At 45.1% G+C, this 22,198-nt stretch overlaps 2 protein-coding genes across 10 annotated transcripts in view; both read left to right on the forward strand.

The window, feature by feature from the left end:
- Positions 1-12,749, forward strand: part of Gle1 (GLE1 RNA export mediator) — a 36,128-nt gene extending 23,379 nt beyond the window's left edge. Inside the window, exons 10-16 of the mRNA XM_057755668.1 lie at positions 401-543; positions 648-838; positions 2,131-2,260; positions 3,890-3,994; positions 5,863-5,945; positions 9,319-9,382; positions 10,056-12,749. Of these exons, the coding sequence (XP_057611651.1) occupies positions 401-543; positions 648-838; positions 2,131-2,260; positions 3,890-3,994; positions 5,863-5,945; positions 9,319-9,382; positions 10,056-10,124 (785 nt within the window). The 3' untranslated portion in view covers positions 10,125-12,749. The remainder of the gene's footprint in view (positions 1-400; positions 544-647; positions 839-2,130; positions 2,261-3,889; positions 3,995-5,862; positions 5,946-9,318; positions 9,383-10,055) is intronic.
- Positions 12,750-18,849: 6,100 nt separating this feature from the next.
- The window catches only part of Sptan1 (spectrin alpha, non-erythrocytic 1), a 70,454-nt gene continuing 67,105 nt past the window's right edge, over positions 18,850-22,198 (forward strand). For 5 of the 9 annotated variants that reach the window (XM_057754679.1, XM_057754685.1, XM_057754686.1 and 2 more), the window contains exons 1-2: positions 18,893-19,002; positions 21,837-21,887. In XM_057754679.1, the coding sequence (XP_057610662.1) occupies positions 21,855-21,887 (33 nt within the window). In that variant the 5' untranslated portion in view covers positions 18,893-19,002; positions 21,837-21,854. Of the gene's footprint in view, positions 19,003-19,407; positions 19,424-21,836; positions 21,888-22,198 lie in introns of those variants that run through there. The other 4 variants (XM_057754680.1, XM_057754683.1, XM_057754681.1 and 1 more) reach the window with 3 other exon arrangements.

The following is a 22,198-nucleotide window of genomic DNA, read 5'->3' on the forward strand; positions in this document are numbered from 1 at the left end:
CTCGGGAGGCAGAGGCAGGCGGATCTCTGTGAGTTCAAGTCCAGCCTGGTCTACAAGAGCTAGTTCCAGGACAGGCTCCAAAACCACAGAGAAACCCTGTCTCGAAAAACCAAAAAAAATAAAATAAAATAAAATAAAATAAAGTTAAAAAAAAATAAAAGGAAAAGAAAAACCCTGTCTCAGAAACCCAGCAAAAAAAGATTGACATGAAGTTATATGTTATTGAGACAGGTTCACATGTAGACCAGGCTGGTCTCAAACTCACAACATGGCCTTACTCAACGCAAACATGAGTTCTGATCTTTCTATCCTCCTTCCCAAATGCTGGCATTAGTATAAGGATGCACAATCATGTCCACCTGCAGTTTTATCTTTTTGTTGCTTTTTCTTTCCCACCCAGGTTCAAAGCTGAAGGAGGTCTTTGAAAAGATCCATAGCCTGCTCTCTGGAAAGCCCGTCCAATCTGGTGGGCGTTCTGTGTCTGTCACTCTTAGCCCACAAGGGTTGGACTTTGTCCAGTACAAACTGGCAGAGAAATTTGTGGTGAGAAACCTTGTTGTCAGGGGTATGGGCAGAAGAAGCTGGTGGGCAGTGTTGAGCCTTGCTGGGATATTAACCTGAAATTGTGTCCATATTTGTGTTCCTAGAAACAAGGTGAGGAGGAAGTGGCCTCTCACCATGAAGCAGCATTCCCCATTGCAGTGGTGGCATCTGGTATCTGGGCGCTCCACCCTAAAGTGGGGGAACTTATCCTTGCTCATCTCCACAAGAAGTGTCCCTACTCCGTTCCTTTCTACCCAGCTTTTAAGGAGGGGATGGCTTTGGAGGACTATCAGCGGTGAGGTTATTTTCTCTTCTCTCATTCACTCTAGGGAGAGTAGGAGAATATAAGAATCTGAGTTTATTTTCAGTCTTTCTCACAGCTCCTTCTCTGTACTTTAAATGTCCTACCAGAAACAAAATGTCTTGAACCATGATTGGTATTGTATATCTGTAATCCCAGGATTTGGGAGGTTAGCCTGGGCTACATAACAAGAACACTATCTCACAAAAAGGGGGGAAAGTAATGTCTTTTACACAAACTAGACATCTTTTGGGATTTGTAGATTTGGGGTGGTGATAATTGATAAACACTATTGCTCACTGGAACGAATACTGGATCTAGAATCCTAAGTCTTAGAATTTATTCATCTTACAGCTTTGCAAAATAGAGTAAGTCATTTAGATCTCATTGAGAAGCTATCTTAGCTAGGGTTACTACTGCTATGATGAAACACCATAAGCAAAAGTGACTTGGGAGGAAAGGGTTCCTTTCACTCCCACTTCTGTATCACAGTTCTTCATGGAAAATAGGCAGAGCAGGAGCTCAAGCAGGACCAAAACCTGGAGGCAGAAGCCGATGCAGAGGGTTTGGACGGCTGCTGTTCACTGGCTTGCTCCTCATGGTTTCCCCGCTTGCTTTCTCACAGCACCCAGGACCATAAGAAAATGCCCGACAGGCTTCCCTATAGCTTTTTTTTTTTTTTTTTTAATATTTATTTATTATGTATACAATATTCTGTCTGTGTGTGTGCCTGAAGGCCAGAAGAGGGCATTACAGATGGTTGTGAGCCACCATGTGGTTGCTGGGAATTGAACTCAGGACCTCTGGAAGAGCAGGCAATGCTCTTAACCTCTGAGCCATCTCTCCAGCCCCCCTATAGCTTTTTGGAGCCTGTCCTGGAACTAGCTCTTGTAGACCAGGCTGGTCTCGAACTCACAGAGATCCGCCTGTCTCTGCCTCCCAAGTGCTGGGATTAAAGGCGTGCGCCACCACCGCCCGGCTCCCCTATAGCTTTTTATAGAGGTATTTTCTCAATTGAGGTTCCTTTGTCTCAGATGACTCTTGCTTGTGTCAGGTTGTCAAAACTAGCCACCACCTAGGCAGTTTCCTTATTTCTGAGTTCACTGGTGAGTTTGTTTTGCAGAGCTAAATTTTATAAATAGAAATTTGAGCATCATGCTTTGCTCAGATAAAATAATTGTAATAATAATGCAAAGTGCATCTAGTAGCACCTTAAGCCATAAAAAGAAGCCTCTTTGTCACCCTCGTTTTGGCCTCATCATTCTGAATCTTATCTTCACACATAGGATGCTTGGCTACCAAGTGACGGATTCTAAGGTGGAGCAACAGGACAACTTTCTAAAACGAATGTCTGGGATGATCCGTCTGTATGCTGCCATCATCCAGCTCCAATGGCCATATGGAAACCGGCAAGAGGTAGGTAAAACAGCCTGGTATTGATAGGAGTGGTAGCCCAGCACCCACACAACTGCAGCCTTTGTGTTAGTCAGCTCTCTATTACTGAGATAATCAGCTTACAGGGAGGAAGCTTCTCCTTTGCTTTGTGGGAGCCTATGCATGGATTAGGACATTTGGGAGAGCTTCCAGTCTCACTTTCACTAGGTCCAGTTGCCTTTGGAGCCATGGTGAGGCAAAGCATCATGGCAGAAGCATGGGCGGAGCAAAGCTGCTTATGGCAGTTGGCTCGTGAAAGATGCAAAAAGCTTTTGTGTGTGGGGGGTGTCTCAGTATCCCCTTCAAGGGTATGTCCACAGTGACCTAACTTGGACTCCACTTCTTAAAGATTCCACACTTTGGGGTTGGAGAGATGGCTCAATCGCTAAGAGCATTGCCTGCTATTCCAAAGGTCCTGAATTCAGTTCCCAGCAACCACACGGTGGCTCACAGCCATCTGTAATGAGGTCTGGTGCCCTCTTTTGGCCTGTGGGCATATACACAGACAGAATATTGTATATTTAATAAATAAATATTTTAAAAAATATTTTAAAAAATAAAAAAATCCCACACTTTCCAGTAGAGCCCACAGACTGGTGACCAAGCCCGTTAGCAAGTCTTTGAGGGCTCTTGCAAGCTGTTCTTCAGAGAGGCTGTGCTGTGGAATGATGGGTAAAGACGATGGTATTTTAGAGAAGTGGATATTGATTCTTAGGGAACTTTTTTGAATCAACAAGAAAGTTCAGTTGTTGCCTCAGCTGAGGCCATAAAGAGCTAATCTTAGAACAGAGTCCACAAGTCATAGCATTTACAAAAGTTTCAGCCAGCTGTGCTGTGCTGCCTGTAATTCCAGCACAGGAAGCTGTGGCAGAAGGATTGCAAGTTCCAGATCGATTGGGCTGCAAAGTGAGACCCTGTCACTGCAATACCAAAAATCCAACAAAAAGTCAGGTGTTGGGGACATAGTGACGCACCTTTATTGCCAGCATTTAGGAAGCAGGGACAGTGAGTTCAATGTCAGCTTTGTCTCCATAGATATTCCAGGCTACCCAATACTAATGAGACCCTGTCTCCAAACAAAGACACCAAAAAACAACCCCAAAGCTAAAATCAACAACAACAAAGTCAGACAAGATGGTTTACCTTTACACTCCCACCATGGCAGAGTGGGCCAGGGAGGATTGCCATGAGTTTGAGGCCAGCCTGGGCTACAAAGTTAATACTGCATCTGAAACAAACAAACTGCAAGTTCCCTGAACATGAAACTGATGTGTACATATCAAAGGAACCATGTAAGAAATTTGTGGAAGGCTGCACATGGATCAGAGTATTTCACTGAGCCAGGTGGTGGTGCCCTATGCCTTTAATTCCAGCGATCAGGAGGCAGAGGCAGGTAGATCTCTGTGAATTTGAGGTTAACCATGTCTTTAGAGCGAGTTCCAGAACAGCCAGGGCTGTTACGCAGAGAAACCCTGCGTAAGATTTCCTTAGCTTAGTTCTTTCTGTTCTGTCATGCATGCATGGGTTCATATCTAATGGCTGAGTGATCACCTGGAGTTTATTCTGTGAATAAAATGAGATGAAGTCGTGACACAGTTGCTTTCCTTCCAGGCTCATCCTCATGGCTTAAATCATGGCTGGCGCTGGTTGGCACAGATCTTAAACATGGAGCCTCTATCAGATGTGACAGCCACTCTCCTGTTTGACTTCTTAGAGGTAATTCTGTTATCAAATGAGAGATAGCCAGTGGCTGAGGTGGCTGCTGACATGGGGTAAAATGAGTGGGGAAGCAGCCTAGAGGTGGGGCCAAGCAGTGAGCAGCTCAGGCTGCTGTCACCAGCATGAGCATGAGACGGGCCTTACTCCCACTTTCCCTCTCACTGCCCTTGACTTCTCTGTCAACCATGTTCTTTTCGTTATAATGTCTAGGGGTCCACAGGCAAGGGAAACACTTCAGGTGAGGGAAGAATGAAATTCATTTCAGCCCGGTACTGGGCCAGGACTTCTTGGAATGTGACATCAGCTCATATATTTTTGCCATATTTAAGCAGAGCACATGTTTGGAAAAATCTTTTCATATAACAACATAACTCTGTGAGTCCACATACTTAAGACACGTTTACAGTGAAACTCCTTACAAAGTACATATGGCTTCATCCCTGAAATGGGTTCTTGTTGGCTTGGAAACAGTACTCAAGATAAAGGTCTAGGGAGAATGACTGAGGTAAACATAACATCCGTGGGAGTCAGGATTGGCCTGGCGCGAAGACAAAATAGAAGTCACATGGGGGGGGGGGGCTGGAGAGATGGCTCAGAGGTTAAGAGCACTGGCTGCTCTTCCAAAGGTCCTGAGTTCAATTCCCAGCAACTACATGGTGGCTCACAACCATCTATAATGAGGTCTGGTGCCCTCTTCTGGCCTTCAGGCATACACACAGACAGAATATTGTATACATAATAAATAAATTAATTAAAAAAAAAAAAGAAGTCACATAGGCTGTTGTGAAGCATAAATTATACCTCCAACAAGGATGGTTTTATGAGCTGAGAAGCAGTGCTCAAAGTTTAGGGGGAAAGGGTCTGGAATAAGTAAAACAAATTTTGTAAGATACAGGCTGAGCCTGGCTCATCAGACAGCAAAGGATCACCAGGTTGTAGACTACATCCAGGAGGAGGGCAGGTTAAAGTCTCTTTCCAGCTGGGCGGTGGAGGTGCAGAAGCAGGCAGATCTCTTGAGTTTGAGGCTAGCCTGGTCTATAGGAACTAGTTCCAAGACAGCCAGGACTATTACACAGAGAAACCCTGTCTTGAAAAATAAACAACAAACAAACAAACAAAATCCTCTTTCCTTTGAAGGATGCCTGTGAGTTTAACTGTCCTGGCCTCCCTTTTACTGATCTGTGCACACAAGTACTTTCTGCCCTCTGCAATAATATATGTCCTAGCCTGAGTAAAAAAGTAGACTTCATCTTAGGGATATTGAATTGAGTAGTGGAACTTGGTAGGCTGTGCAAGTGAGTCTCTTGAGACACTAGAAACAGGAGCTTTCTCCTTGCTTCCTCGTGCTCTGTAAGGATGCTAGCTATCCTGTGTTGTCACCCAGTCTCAGTTTGGTTACCCATTGTGGAGCGATCATTATCCACTGTTCTCATTTCTACTTTCTGGGGAGAAAGTGTAACCTCTCTAAAAGCTCATACATTCCTGCCCTTAGAAACAACCACTATAGAACTGGAGAGATGACTAAATAAATTTTAGGGGAAAAAAAAAAAGAAGCTGGGCGGTGGTGACACCTGCCTTTAATACTAGCACTCAGGAAGCAGAGGCAGGCAGATGTTTGTGAGTTCGAGACCAGCCTGGTCTACAAGAGCTAGTTCCAGGACAGGCTCCAAAGCCACAGAGAAACCCTGTCTCGAAAACAACAACAAAAAAACAAAAAAAGAAAGTTGGGTCTTTTCCACCTATTCCTTAGCTAAGTGAGGCCGTGGCTGAGATGTTTGACAGGACTGATAGGAAAAGGGGTGGTTGTGCTTCTCTCATGAGTTGATTTTTGTTCTTTGTGCTCACGGTTCTTACTTTCTCTCTAGGTGTGTGGGAATGCCCTCATGAAGCAGTACCAGGTCCAGTTCTGGAAGATGATTCTTCTCATCAAAGAGGACTACTTTCCTAGGTATAGGCTTGTTAATCAGACCACTGAGGAGTTAGTAGGTAACACTGAAGCCATTGCTCAGTGCTAGTGCAGTGTTTGTGTGTGTTTCTTGGCTGAGTTTTTATTTTTCGTTCTCTTTTGTTCTTTTGTTTTGACAGTCTTTGTAGTCTAGACTGTCCCAAGCTCTTACCAACTCTGTCTTGGCTTTTTTTTTTAGAAAAAAAAACTTTTATTTATTCTCTCATACAATATATCCTGATCGCAGTTTCCCCTCTATCCACTCCTCACGGGTCCCCTCTCCTCCCGTCCCCCAAATCCACTCCCCTACTCCCTGCTTCTCCCAGAAAAGAACAGACCTTCCTGTAGGACACCAACCGAACACATCACAATAAGGTATGATAAGACCAGGCACAAACCCTCACATCAAGGCTGTTCAAGGCAACCCAGTAGGTGAAAAGGGATCCCAAGATCAGGCAAAAGAGTCAGACACCCCCAGTTCCACTGTCAGGAGTCCTCCCAAAACCCCAAGCCAACAACCATAACATATTTATGCAGAGGACCTATTGTAGACCCACGCAGGCTGCACAGTTGTCAATCAGTCCCTGTGAGCCCGGTGAGCCCTGCTTAGTTGATCGCACAGGCCGTGCTCTCCTGCTGTCTTCAACCTCTGGCTCCCACAGTTCCACCTCTTTCTCTTCTCTCCTGTGGAGTTCGTCAAGCTCTGAGAGAAGGGACCCAGTGGAGACTTCTAACCTGGCTGGCTTTCTGTCTACTGTTGGCTGTGGATCTTGTGCATGGTTTATTTTAAAGTTGTGTTTGTTTTTGTTTTTTGATTTGTTTATTGGTGGAGCTGGGGTAGGGTTTGTGCATGCCACAGTGTACACTTGGAAGTTAGGACAGTGTATGAGAACTAGATTTTTCTTTCACCTTATGGGTTCCTGGGATCAAACTCAGGTAAGTCAGGCTTGGTATCAAGAACTTTAACACACACATACCCCAAGCCATCTTGCCTCACACAATGTGTGGTATTTTTTTTCTTTTTTTCTTTTTTTTAATTATTTTTTTTTTAAAGATTTATTTATTATGTATACAACTTTCTGCCTCCATTTATATCCACACGCCAGAGGAGGGCGCCAGATCTCTTTACAGATGGTTTGGAGCCACCATGTGGTTGCTGGAAATTGAACTCAGAACCTCTGGAAGAGCAGACAGTGCTCTTAACCACTGAGCCATCTCTCCATCCCCCAAGTGTGTGGTATTTTTGACTTAAGTAAAAAATGAACAAGGGTCAGTGGTTGAGCACGTGCCTAACATGAGCAAGGGCCTGGGTTTGGTCCTCATGATGTGGACATAGATCTGTTTAAAAATAATATTGTTGGGCAGTCATGACTTATACCTTTAATCCCAGCACTCAGGAGGCAGAGGCAGGTAGAGTTCAAGGCAATAGAGTTCAGGTTACCCTGGTCTTACAGAGCTAGTTCTAGGATAGTCAAGGCTAAACAAAGAAACCCTGTCTTGAAAAAAGGGGGAAATCTTTCCTACTCATCCTTCTCTTTGATTTTTTTTTTTGCTTTTTGGAGACAGGGTTTCTCTGTGGTTTTGGAGCCTGTCCTGGAACTAGCTCTTGTAGACCAGGCTGGTCTCGAATTCACGGAGATCCGCCTGCCTCTGCCTCCCAAGTGCTGGGATTAAAGGCGTGTGCCACCACTGCCTGGCTCTCTTTGATTTTTTTAAAGAAATTTCTTTTTAACTGTGTATATTTGCACCTGAGAATGTTCCCAAACACACACATAATGTATGCATGTGCCTTTAGAGGCCAGATGTGTTGGAGCCCCCAGAGCTGGAGTTGTGAGCTGCCCTTCATGGTGCTGGGAATTGAACTCAGGTCCTCTGCAAAAAAAAGAGTACCAGTAGGTATTCTTAACCACTGTGCCATCTCTCCGACTTCTTCTCTTTAATGTTTGAGTAAATGATTATGAACTTCAATGAAAAATACCTTTTAAATATTGTTTGTTAAGGAAAGGTATAAACTAGGAAGATGTTGAAATAAGGTATTTGATGTTGGCTGTGGTGGTAGGGCACTTATCTAGCACATTCTAGGCTCCATTCAAACCATGAGATACATGCATGCTTGCACCACTGAGATGATACTGGCTGATTTTTGAGGAGTTGGAACAAGATCTCACTCTGTAGGCCAGGATGCCCTGGACCACAGCTGTCTCCTGCCTCAGTCTCACATATCCTGAGATTATAGGCTTGAGCTCTGTGCCCAGGTGTATGTGGGGGAAGGTGTGTGTACACATGCACATGTAACTCAGGGGTGTTGCCGTCTATCGCTCTTCACTACTTTTTGAACCAGTATCTCTCATGAAGCTAGAACTGTTTGGAAATGCTGGGCACCAGGCCTCAGGGATTCTTTTGTTGCTGTCCCCAAGCTCTAGGATTTATTAGTGCATACCCTCACTTCTGGTTTTCCTGTGTGTTCTGAGGATGGAACTCAACTCTTCATGCTTATGCAGCATGTACTTTACTAACTGAGCCATCTCTCCAGCCCAGGCTGAACTTGGATTGTACTGTGTAGCCAAAGGTGACACTGAATTCCTACTACTTCTGCCCCCTAAGTGCTAAAGATTAGTGTACATGACCATGCCTGGCTCTGGTGTGTTTATGTGTTGTTTCTAATACTTGTGATTACAAGTAGTCATGAATTGAGCCATGAAGTTGAGTCCATCATTAAGTCAGTTGGAGACGCTCATCTGCCCCCCACATCTCTGACTGTGGTATGCTTTTCACCCTTTCACCTCAAGTGCTCCTCCAAATTCATTGGGATTTCAAGCAGGCGGAATGCTTTGGTGGCACTCATCCTATCTGGTCACAGAGACCTCAGAAAAGAGCAGTGTGTCCCTCTCCTTTGTCCGTTTGGTTTTTTTTTTTTTTTTTTTTTGGTTTTTCAAGACAGGGTTTCTCTGTGGTTTTGGAGCCTGTCCTGGAACTAGCTCTGTAGACCAGGCTGGTCTCGAACTCACAGAGATCCGCCTGCCTCTGCCTCCCAAGTGCTGGGATTAAAGGCGTGCGCCACCACCGCCCGGCTCCTTTGTCCGTTTGGAAGACCAGCAAGGACCACTTGAAAGAGCAGCCAGTGTTCTTTTTTTGTTGTTTCATTTTGTTTTTTTGAGACAGGGTTTCTCTGTATCTTTGGTTGTCCTGGAACTCATTCTGGAGACCAGGCTGGCCTTGAACTCACAGAGATCTGCCTGCCTCTGCTCCTGAGTGCTGAGATTAAAGATGTGCAACTCCATTGCCCAGCACAGCCAGCATTCTTTAGAAGAGTCAGTGGATCTAGTCCTCACTTGACTCACATCTCTCTCTCTTTTCTCCCTCCCTTTCCCTACAGAATTGAAGCCATCACAAGCTCAGGACAGATGGGTTCTTTCATACGTCTGAAGCAGTTCTTGGAGGTAAGATGCTCCCTTCCAACATTCCCTAAACTGTAGCCTGAGACACACTTGGGTCCTGCAGTCTTGGGCCTCCAGACCTGATAGCCGTCTCTTCTGTTTTCCCACACTCTGCTTTTTGTTCATAATTCCCCTTGCATTTTAGACCACAGTATGCCATTTCACCCCTGCATACATTCTCCACACTGCCCATCAGGTAGCTGTCCTCAAAGAGTATTAGATGGTAAGGTGTGTGTAACAAATCTCTTACAAACTGTTTGGCTCGTTACCCAGGGTTCTTCTGTCAGTCTCAAGTGAAAGGAACTATGGGTGTGACTACTTCGCCCCTGAGACCCTACTGCACTTTCACTTGGATTTTTCCTTCATTTCCAAGTACCAAGACATTTATCTTAACAGGTCATCTAGAGCTCTGTAGTAGTTCTGTCAAGGTAGCCCATTGACCACCAGCTTCTAGGAACCTATAAAATAGTGATGGTGACAGATGGGGCCATGCTGTGGGGAGATGGGTAGGCAGGCATAAAAACAACTCTACATTTGTTTTGGGTCCCACAGATCCGTCAGACTTTTGTCTTCTCTTTTTCTGCTCTGGGTCTTGTCCCTCAGTGTTTCCCCACTGTTGACACTACAGGCAGTTTTTTCAGAAATTCATCCTGTTTTCTTCATCTTTCATATCCAGAAATGTCTGCAACGCAGGGAGATTCCTGTCCCCAAAGGCTTTCTGACTTCCTCCTTCTGGCGCTCCTGATGTCTTCCACCATCAGTCATCACATCAGTTTGCAGGAGGGGCAACAATAAAGCAACTGAGACAGCGCGTTTGGAAGAAATCATGTCAGATTTAGAACTTCATCAGTGTGTTCTTATGTATGTATTTGTACCATGTGACTATGATTTTCATAGTTTACAGCCTTTTGCCAGTCTCTTGTTAGATTTGGTAGTTCCTATAGGTGTCAGGACAGAACAACAAGCTATGAGAAGAGTCAGAAGAGGCACTTAGCACTGGGATGCATCCTTTGTCTCCAGGATCTTTCCGAAAGTTGGTGAGACTTTGTGTTTTTCTCTGACCCGGAGCAAGTCCACCATTTTCACTTTCACCCTCGGCCCCGTCACTTTCTATACACACTTGAAAGAGTAAATCTCCTAAGATTCCCTTTAAAGTATCATGTGATGTTTGAGGCCAATCTCTTCTATGCAGTCCGAGTATGAGGTAAAGCACTTTATACTTTATGCCTTGTAAACTACTTGTATATTCAGAGGACATGTGTGGTGTAGGCATGGACTGAACGCCAGAGTGCGTCAAGGTAGTTGGTATGTGGATCAAGACTAGGAATATGGAACTATAGAGTACTCTCTGTCTTCTTGATCTGGAATTTGGTCCCTGGATAGCTGGGGATGCTGTACTAGATTTGGTACCTTTTTGTTGCTTTTCTGACAAAAACTAAGATTGACTGAGATATGACTTACAGTATTAGTTATAAGCTGAAGTTCATCAGCAGTGAATGCATTGGTCATTAGGAGGAGCTGACTATATTTGTTTTATGAATAGATTGACTCTCTTTGTGCACTGTAGAGGCAGAGCCACAGATCAAATCTAGTCCAGCAGGCACAGGGCCTTGTGTGGTGGGTATTTGTTGGTTCTCTTGAATGGCCTAAACATTTCAGTTGTTTACTACAGTGCCCAAAAAAGTAATAAAGTTTGAATTTTTAAAAATCCTCTGCTATTATGTGGTTGCCTCAATATTATCTGTGTCTTGCAAATGAGCAGTATATGTCAGTCCTATGGGCATGACGTTGTGCAGGTCTAGGTATGGAATATGTGTTTCTTCCTCTTTATCTTCATCTTGGAAAACCTGGTTTTATATCATTCCTTTTTTAAAAAAATGATGTTCCAATAACTGACTTTGATCTAGCAAGAGATGTGGAGGGTTGAGACTATAGCACTTACCTAGCATGCCAGAGACCTTGGGCTCCAGCTGCAGTACCCTTCCCAGGAAGAGAAGTAAGAATGTTAAGTCCACTAATGTAACAGAGCAGAGTGTACACTTGAACAGGAGACTGGACTCCATTCATTTTTGTTATATCAAAAATGTAATATAAAGCAATGTGGTAGTGACCCAGCACTTGGGAGGCAGAGGCAGGTGGATCTCAGTGAGTTCAAGGACAGCTTGGTCTATAGTGTGAGTCTCAGGACAGCCAGAGCTAAACAGTAAAATCCTGTCTTGAAAAAGTAAAAAAAAAAAAAGTACTAGTCCTTGAAAGCTATTATTATAAACTATTTAGGATCATTAAATGCCCGTTTAATAGTTAGTCATCTCTAAGAATCAGACTAGACTTGTAGTCATATTAGATATGTTTTCAAGGCCAAACAGATACATTTTATGTGCTCTTCAAACACTTAAGAGACCTGCAGAATATGGCATTTAAGATGTTTTATAACATAAAGCTCTTCATGACAGTGATATACGTCTGTTCCTAGGAGCACCAATCTACTTCAGAGAAGGTGATAGACACCAAAGAACCTCCATATAGAGTTTGCTTTCATTTGTTGCAAAGTTAGTCCTTGGAGAAGAAACTGCCCTAGCCTCCACTGCTGATAGTATGCTGTCCAAATTGTACAAGCAGGACACAAAAGGTAGCTGCCGAGCTTTGTCAAGACAAAGTAAGATAGTCCTTCAAAATTCCCGCTTCACAGAAAAGTATGTCAGATATTCTAGATAGGCCTGTAGGCCAAAGATGGACGCCCCAGTGTTGCAGAGGAACCTTGGGTGGCTGTTCAGGCAGCCAGGATGTTTCTGTCCTTTCTATAGTTTTGGAAGTTGTTTGCTTTGTTTACTCAGGTATTAGTTTATCCTGCTCAGGTCTCTGATGGGGTTGAAGAATAGATAGTTATACTGTTTACTTTGTTACCAAATTCAGAAAAGAAACTTATAAAAGAGATGTAAAGTTTATAAAGTTGAGAGACATAAAAGCTTAAGTTGTTTAAGAAAATGTTTTAAGGTCTAAAATGATTTTTTTAGGCTGGTAATACAAGTTAAGGTAGAAAGTGGGTTAGGTATATCTCATCAAGATATGATAATAGAGTAATTTCTCTGAATTTGTTAAATACAAATGGAGTAGGCCAAGTGATGATGGCACTCACCTTTAATCCCAGCATTCAGGAGGCAGAGGCTAGAAAATCTCTGAGTTTGAGGCTAACCTGGTCTACAAAGTGAGTTCCAGCCTAGCCAGGACTGTTTCATGGAGAAACCCTGTCTTGAAAAAAACAAAAACAAAACAAAAGAAAAAAAAATAAGTGGACTTTGAATTGTAAATATAATTCTTACCTGATAATTGTTCTAAGTGTATATAGTTTTACTGTGTTCGAATTAAAACCGTTCCTTTTTATTTAGACAATGCCTGATAATTGTTCTTGTATATAGTTTTATTGTGTTAGAGTTAAAACCTTTTTATGTAGATAAATGGGAAGGGGCCTGCTATTTTATCTCACTGTGACACTCTGAGACTGTTAATAAAATTACCCTTGAATCAGGGGGTAGAATCAATTACTAGCTGACCAGAATTACCCAGAGAGATTTTGGAGGACCCAGGATATGATAAAGAGGCACAGGAAACGCCTTTAATCCCAGCACTTGGGAGGCAGAGGCAGGCGGATCTCTGTGAGTTCGAGACCAGCCTGGTCTACAAAGGGAGTTCCAGGACAGGCTCCAAAACCACAGAGAAACCCTGTCTCGAAAAACCAAAAAAAAAAAAAAAAAAAAAAAAAAAAAAAAAAAGAGGCACAGGAAAGAGTAGGGAGGGGCTTAGAAAGATTTGTAGGTCCTTTTGATCTGGGTAGTGTGGAGAGAGGGTCATCTGGTTGTTCCTCCACAGTTTTCTTTTTTTTTTTTTTTTTTTTTTTTTTTTTTTTGTTTTTCGAGACAGGGTTTTTCTGTGGTTTTGGAGCCTGTCCTGGAACTAGCTCTTGTAGACCAGGCTGGTCTCGAACTCACAGAGATCCACCTGCCTCTGCCTCCCGAGTGCTGGGATTAAAGGCGTGCGCCACCACCGCCCGGCTCCTCCATAGTTTTCTTAATCTATCACTATTCTATCCCAATATCTGACTACTGGTTTTTAATTAATAATAAGCCATTTAGATAAGTGCTTGATCATGTGGTCTCGTGTAACACAGCATGCATTTGGAGGCCGTCGAACAACTGAGGAGTCAGTTCTCTGTTTACAGGGGTTGGGGATTGAACTCAAGTGTGAGGCTTATGTGATAAACTCTTTTACCAGCAGAGTCATCTCACCAGCCTGAGAAAACCGTTATGTGAAGATGTGTCTCTATGGTTGGTTTAATAAAGACCTAAGTGGCCAATAGCTAGGCAGGAGAGATAGGTGGGATTTCCAGGAAGAGAGAGAGGAATCTAGGCGTGCAGTTTACACCAGAGAGACCAGTGAGACTCTGAAGAAGTCGGACATATGGTGCAGAGCAGAGGTAACCGAGCCATTTGGCAGAGCATAGATTAGTAGAAACAGGCTAATTCCAGTTACAAGAGCTAGTTGGGGGCAATCCTAAACTAAAGGCCAAGCGTTCGTTATTAAAAGTAAGTTTCTGTGTTGTTATTTGGGGGCTGTTGATCAAAAGATAGTCCAACAAGAAAGATTGCTAAATGCCTTTTTTTTTCCCCTTGGGTTTTTCAAAACAGAGTTACTCTATGTAACAGCACTGGCTGTCCTAGAACTCGCTCTGTAGACCAGGCTGGCCTTGAACTCCCGAGTGCTGGGATTAAAGGATGTGCTTCCACACCTGGCGAGAATACCTTTTTTAGCAATTTCATATTCTTCCTTAGATGTGACAGCAGTCCTGGCAGTTGTCATCCGATGCTAATTCTCCTAACGGAGTCTCGGTGTGAGCAGAGAAGATCATTGAAGGCTGGGTTCTTGATACCCACTGATAGTGTCGCCTCAGAGACCATGACTGCCAGCTGATAGCTGTAGCTTCATACAGGCACATCAGATTCTTTGCCACAGGATGCTACAAGCTGCATTCTCTTCAGCTCAAATTCTCACTCATCTGCCTGCTTTCACTGCAGCATGACCTCATTTCTTGGGCTGAGTGCCCAAATTTTTGTCGTGTCATTCTTTGTCCTATATCATCTTTTTTTGTTTTTTGTTTTTTTGTTTCTCTGTGGTTTTGGAGCCTGTCCTGGAACTAGCTCTTGTAGACCAGGCTGGTCTCGAACTCACAGGGATCCGCCTGCCTCTGCCTCCCGAGTGCTTGTCCTATATCATCTTATGATGTGCTGAGAATTCCAGCAGGCTGCAACCTCTGCACATCCATCATACAGAAAGGGATGACTCTGGGGGCTTCTTGTCGGACTTGGGATCACACCCGTGCACACATACACACACGCGCACAATCAGGAATCCTGCGATGACCGCAGTAACAATGATATTCAGACATCCCTAGGTGCCAGGATGATAGAAGTCACAGAGCTGCTCACATGTCCTTTTCACACCTGACTAATTTTCTTTGCTCTACCATACTTAATGAAGTCACTGGATTTCCTGTGGATCTACAAAAGCATGGGACAGCTGTGAGCCTCCAACAATGTGATGCATTTACAAAAATACTCATTGTAAAGGGCTTACTGATAGTCCCTAGTAAAAGTCAGGCTTTGTTTATTCGACAATACCCAGTTAGGGGCTGGAGAGATGGCTCAGAGTTAAGAGCAATTGCTGTTCTTGCAAAGGACCCAGGTGTTGTTCCCAGCACCTTTGAGGAAGTTCACAATAGTCTGTAATTCCAGTCAGAGGATTCAAAGTCTTTTTCTGGCCTCCAAGGGCATTAGGCATCTACATACTGCAGGCGAGCACTCATACACATAAAATATTTCTATTTTTTAAAGCAACAGTTTGTAAAAGCAAGTATACATTTGGATTCCTCTGAGGCAGATGATTATTGATCTGTAGTGCTGGGGATTGATCCTGGCTTCACCTATTAGAAGCGCATATTCTAAGTGACAAGACTCCCCGCTAGTATTGTGCTTCTCAAGTAGGTAAAGACAGGTGCATGGAGAAAACCAGTAAGAAATATTGCCGTGGGATAGTCGACTGATGCAAGCTTTTCAAAATTGTCATTAGAAAAAAAAAGTTGCTGGGCGGTGGTGGCGCACGCCTTTAATCCCAGCACTCGGGAGGCAGAGGCAGGCGGATCTCTGTGAGTTCAGAAACCCTGTCTCGGGGGGAAAAAAATTGTCATTAGGCTATTCTTTAGACAATGGAAAGCTAACATTGTTTTTTGAGATTTGATATGGTTTATGAAACTGATTATTAAAAAATGTGTTTAAGATTAGCAGGAGATCTGGGCATGATGGTGCGCCACCTCTGCAATCACGACACTCAGGAAGCTGAAGCAGGAAGATTGCTGTGAGCTCAGGACAGACTAAGCCACAGCATGAGACCCTATCTCGAACACCAAAAACTCAGTTATGCCACTGATTTCAGTACTCCAGTATGGCTCAGCAGGTAAAGGTACCTGCCACCAAGCTGATGACCTGTGTTTGAGCCCCAGGATCCATATGGTTGAAGAACCAACTCCAGAAGTTGTCCTCTGACCTCCATACATGCCCTGTGGGTACACAAGTAAGCACACATGAATAAATGTAATGAAAAATTTTAAGTATATAACTCGGCTAGTAGAATATGTTCCCAAGTGCCTAGCCTAGATTGCCAGAACTTTCTCATCTGAGGTGGAAACTGGTACCATGAAACAATAGTCTTTTCCCCCATTCCTGTCTCCCTGCAGTCCCTGGCCACCAGTACTCTGTCCTCAGACCTGACAGTTGCGGGGTTGTGAGATAAGGACCATGTAATATTGGTCCTGTGTCTGACTTGTTTCACGTAGCATAAAATGACCTCAAGATTCACACAGTCTCTGTGTTTGGAAGACTCGTGTGACTGGCTTGCCAGCTCCACTCCTGCAGAAGGTCATTACATCCATTTTGTCAGCTTCTTTACAGGGGGAAAAATAACGCAAGCACTTGCTTTTGAACTTTGCAGAGAATGCAGAATAGCGGTAGAGAAAGTGGACAGGTGACTTTCCATGGCTGTGATGGATAAAGACCTAACAATTAGTGTTTTCCTCAACCAGCATCTGACCTTTTGAACAAGGGATCAGGACGACTACAGAGTTTAAATCCAGGGGCCCTGGAAAGCTTAGAATTCGCTTGGATTCACTGCTTGTAAGAAGGCAGAGAGGTGTGACTGAGAACATGGCGCGAACCCAAGCTGTTGCTGTGCAGTGCCTGCTTTCTTTCTCCCTCTGAAGTTCTCTCATAAAACAAGATTATTATCTGGAATATCCTCTCCCTCTCCCCACGCCGAATAAAACGTGAGGCGTGTGCTGAGATTGGCAGGAGGAAGGGAAGCAGCAATAGCAGCCATGAAGAAGGGCTTCTCAGTGGCTCATTTCTAGTTCCAAATGAGAACAGGTGAGCGGGCGAGGAGAAGCCCGAGGCACTGTTATCCTGGTCATTCTTCTGCTCAGAGAAAGGATCAACAAACACGATTTTACTTTCCAACTCATAAGAGAGCTCTCTGTAGGTTTCCTACCTGTTGGGCATTTGGTAGAAGCAGTAGAGCACCTATTTCAGTTGGAGGCCAGGGTGACCCCTCAGCCCTGATCCCATCCTTTACCATCGAAGCATAAGGTCTTGGGAATTTGGGGGATTTACATTAGTATTAGTCATTTTGTACCCAAAGCTGAATATCTGATTTTAAAATTTGCTACTACTAGCTGAAATGGTGGCTTACTACAGATGCCATCAGCTGTTTTCAGAAATGCGCGGTCCAGAACCTGCTGTGGTGGGACACACCTTTAATCTCAGCATTTAGGAGAAAAAGACGGGGATGTCTGAGTTTGAGGCCAGCCTAGTCTACAGAGTGAGTTCAAGGACAGCCAGAGCTACAAAGGGAAACTCGGTCTGGAGGAAAAAAAAAGTTCAGGAAGCAGCTCCCCAACCTGTTTTCTCTGTAAAGATTTCAGGAAATGCCTCGTTTCCTCACGATTTGTGAAGCTACTTCTGGGGTGTGGCCACTCCTTTTGTGTCTCTCCACTCCAAGGAAGAGGACTACGAATCTTTCTTCACTGTCATGCCTACAGCCAGGGCAGCTTAGATGTCACCATGCAGATCCTAGGCTCAGGAGAAGACAAACTGCAGAGGAACAGGAAGCTCAGGACTGGGCCTCACCCAAGTTCTGGAGCAATGCCCAGTGTCTTTGTAATTATTTAACAAAGAGGGCGGCTTGGTAACCAGGAGGCTTGTGCCTGGGGGAGCTGCAGAACTCCCAGTTGGCCTGACTACACAGGAATGAGCTGGGTGCTACTCCAATGGTTGCCACAGAGCTGCCTCCCAAATGGAGAAAGGGAAAGAGCTTTTACAGGAGGGGAGCCTGCCTACAGTTTAGAGCCAGGCCCTGAAAAGGGGCTGTACAAAACAGAAATTGCAGAAATCTTGTTTTTCATCTTTTCAAAAAAGTCCAGCACACCCTTACCCCACCCTTGCACAACTCCTTGTGTTCAAGCCTTAGCTGTTCTGATTGCTTCCTGCCTGACCTGGGGAAAGGGCCAGCCTCTATGTTATCAGGGTGTTCATTTGTAACATGGAGAAGGCAGTATCTACCTTGTGATTAGTGCAAAGATTAAAAGCCCAAAGAGGTAGCACACACAGTGTCACCTACATAGCAAAGTTTAATTCATTGTGGGAAAAGAAACCCTAATTATCTTTTTTTTTTATCAGTTAGAACGAATGCACCATATTCTACTGACAACAGGAAGAAAAACTGCTGATGAATTCTCCAAATCCTGAAATAAAACCCTGTAACACAAACCAGTCTTTTTATTCTTCCTAATCAGGATTTTCTTTTTCCTACCACCTTCTCAAACACGGAGCCCCAAATCATCTGATTTTCTTGGCCCCAGCCCCCAACAAAACAGGCAGACTCGCGTCTCCCAGCGCCAAGCCTCCTCCTGAGAAACTGGAGAGGCAGAGCCAACATTCCTGAGAGATCACCCGAAACGGACAGGGCGTTTTTTTTCCGGCCAGGGCAGCAGCATCCCAATCCTGACTGCAGCGATGGGTCCCGCCCCGCCCTTCGCCGCAGTCCCGGAAGGGCTCCCAGGGGCGGAGGGGCGCGGCGCAGATTCTCTGCAGGGCGGACTGGGCGGGGCAGGATTGCAGGACCCACGCCGCGGCGGGCGGAGGCGGCGACTCCTCTGCGCCGCGCCCCGCACCCCTCGCGGGCGCGCCCCCGAGCTCCCCTAGCTCCGCCGCCCTCTGGTTGTTTATCCCCACCCCCACTACCCCGCACCGCTGCCACGGCTTCTTCCGGATGCGCTCGGCCCTTTCCGCACAGCAGCCGACCGGCGAGTCCCGCCCCTCGCGTCGCCAACTCGGGCGCTTCCCTCGAGCTCGCGCTCGGCCGCCGCGGGGGCGCGCGCGGTCGCCTATAAAAGCCCCAGCGCGCGCGCGTCACCGCCACTATCCGCTGCGGAGCGAAAGGCGTGAGGCAGAGGCCGCGGCGGCGCATCTTTTTCCTCAGCAGCCCTCAGCGCGGCGACCCACGCCCCTCACCCCCAGGAGCCGGTGAGAAAGGGTGGCGGGAGGGAAGGGAAGGGCCGAGGTCAGCCGAGCACCGGGGCGGTGCGGACAGGTGAGCCGTGTGGCCTCACAGGCGGCTCCGTGGGCCGCCGCCTTTGTGGCGCGTGGGTTGCGGGGCGCGGCGGAGCCGGGCGGCGACCTGGAATGTCACGGGCTGGGGCAGGCGCGAGGGGCCCTCCCTGTACCCGCGGCTCCACCCGTCGCGGCAGGTGGTGGGGGGTGGTCCTCCGCAGCACCCACCCGCGAGCGCCCCCCGCGCCCCCCCCTGCGCCAGCACCATGGATGCCCGCACCCCTTGGAGGAGGACGAGCTAGCGTCTGCAGTGAAGGGCTCTCTGACCTTAATTTCATCCTGTGCGGCGGTCCCGGGCCCTCCGGCAGCAGGAAGGTCTCCTTTTTCTTTCCTGGTAATAAATGTCTTTTCTCTCCAGTGCTGACCTGCTCCTGTACAGTTGTTAGACGCGGCGCCGCTTGGTAGGAGATCCAAATCCAATAAATAACTTAGTAGCTCACATCTTTTTTATTTTATTTTTTTATTGTGAGACTATTTTGTTTTGTTTTTAAGTCTAAGTTAATATATTTTTTTGTCAGATTTTACTACCGTGTCAGTGTGGAGTGATAGTCTTTTGTCTGAAGCTGTCCTTGCAAATTTAGTGAAATGCTTCTCAATGAAAAATTTTATTTTAAAAGTCTCTTAGGTACTGGAATTACATATGTATATAAAATAAGTGGACCTCGGTGTAAGTCAGGTTCGATGTGTTTTAAATGAATAGTCTTTACAGCTGGGGTGTCAGAATTTTTAGCTGTTACAGTTACAGAGTCCTTTTGACCTCCCACCTTCCCCCAAAAAATCTCTCCAAGCTCTTACTATGTAGCCTTGGCTGGCTTGGAATTACCTGACTAGCCCAGGCTGGTCTCAAAGTGAGGTTTTTCCTGCCTCAATTTCCCAAATAATCAGATTTTTATATATAGACCCCAAATATTTTAATTCGTTTGTTCTTTCCTTTGGTATTTTCGAAAAGCTAATCATCACGGCTGTCAAGGAATACGAAGCATTTTCATAATATGTTAAGAAATTGCGTTGTCATAGCAATTGGACTTCAGTGAAACAGAATGTATCAAAGATGGCAGGGTGGGGGTGTCTTGCAGCCAGGAAACAAGGGTTTAAGAATAGCAGCAGCAGCAGTGAGTTGCATGAGCTATTGAGCCAAGGATCCCACTCATACTAAATGGCTTAGATTTTAAAGGTCAAATTGAAGTCAAAGTTGCCCCCCCCCAAAAAAAAAATGTGCTCCACTAAAGTTCCCTGCAGGAAATTAACAATAAGCCTTTTTTAGTAACTGGGCCATTAATTTCTCAAAGGGACCCTCAAAGTGTGTTGACTGTAATCCGGGGACCTAGATAAAAAGGATGGAATGCAAGGTTTGCCCTATACCAGACAAGTGTGGAACGGTTCTTAGGGTAACCCAGGGCTTAGGGACTTGTAGCTATGCATTCCCACTCCCTACTTTTTGAGGCAAGGCCTTGATATGTAGCTCTTTCTGGAACTGTGCAATTGGTTGTAGCTGGTCTTGAACTTATTATACTTCTGCCAACAAGCTTGGCTGGCACCAGCCTTGGCTTTTATAGCCCTCTTAAAGAGGAGGCCTTTGCTCTGTTGTCTCAAACTCCTGGGCTCAGGCTTAAAGCTTCACCCTCAGCTTCCTAAGTAGCAGGGCCTGTGGCAGACAGCAGCGAGCTGTTTTCTGATGGTGCATTTGGCCTTGGCTGTATGTTTTGTAATAATCCAATAATCGGAAAAATCTGATGTCAAGTAATCTACTGAACAGGTTTAACTGGGGAGAGAGCATTATTAAGTGTAGGTTTTGGTTCCCTGGATTAGAATTTTGTATTATTTTCCTTGTCTCCTTTCACTTCAAAGGGTGGGGCCTCTGCGGATATTGAGGAATGACTCTTAGGATAGTTTCCTCCATCCTCTCTGGAACATGCGAAGGACAGAGGGTCTGAGGGCAGCCTCCATTCTATGCATCTAGGTCTGCTGCAGCTCATCAGCTGTGGCCTCACAGAGGAATGCCATGTCCGATGGCAAAGGCTGACTCCAGGAATGCGGAGGTCCGCAGGGCTGATCTCAGAGCCAGCCGAGTGGAACAGCTGTGCGGTGAGCCAGCACCTTGCCCATCTCTCTTGCACACGCTGCTTATTCTTGTTTTGAGGAGGAAATAATAGTGTTTTGTAAAGGACCTGCACCAACAAATGACTTAATACCTTTACTTGATTACTTTTACTATGCAAATTTCTAAAATCTGCAAGATTCCTATTTCATCAGAATGTGGATGGAAAGAGGCCATATTTATTTTTAAAAGAGCACTCAGTATTAAAAATCAGGTGCTTAAAAATTGGGTGCTTGGCAGTGGTGGCACACACCTTTATTCCTAGCACTCGGGAGGCAGAGACAGGTGAATCTCTGAGTTCGAAGCCAGCTTGGACTAAATAGTGAGTTCCAGGACAGCCAGAGCTTCACAAGGAAACCTTGTCTTGAAAAATCAAAATATAAAATTTAAAAAGTCAATACTTGGTCAAACTGAGGCCTGAAAGAGCGTGTGACTCGGCAAAGGGAGCACATTCAGGTCATGGTAATTGTCCAGACATCGGAGCCTTGATTCTCTTTGCTACGGTTCAGATCCTGGTGGGATTTGGATACTGGGGAAATGTTTGCTATTAATGTTGACCTATTTTCACAGACCTGTTCCCTTTACTTTGAAGTGACTCTGTCCCACTTGCCCTTAGAAGTGTTATCTTGCTCTTCCCCTCCCTCTTTAGACTCCACATTCCTCCATCATGTTGTCATCGTTTCGTAAACGCAGAGTCCAGGTATTTGACTAGCATGCAGATAATGTGTTGCCTTTTGGGTTTTTTGCCTGGCTTGCAGTGAAGACATACTGATGTCTAAGGTTGAATGATCCAAAAAGGAGAAGCCCTTGCCCGCATGACCTTTCTGTTAGGTAGAAAGGTTAGTGACAGTCTGGTTGGGATTTTTGGTTTCATGATTGGAAGTGTCAGTATGTTTACTCTAAAATTTCCAAAGCCTGCTGTTCTCTACCTTTCTGATATCTTTTAAGGCATGAATACATTCGTTTCTTATTGCCATCCTTGTGTTTGCATGTGATGTTTGCTGATCTTAA

Source organism: Chionomys nivalis, chromosome 22 (genome assembly GCF_950005125.1).
Source record: "Chionomys nivalis chromosome 22, mChiNiv1.1, whole genome shotgun sequence".
Taxonomy (NCBI): domain Eukaryota; kingdom Metazoa; phylum Chordata; class Mammalia; order Rodentia; family Cricetidae; genus Chionomys; species Chionomys nivalis.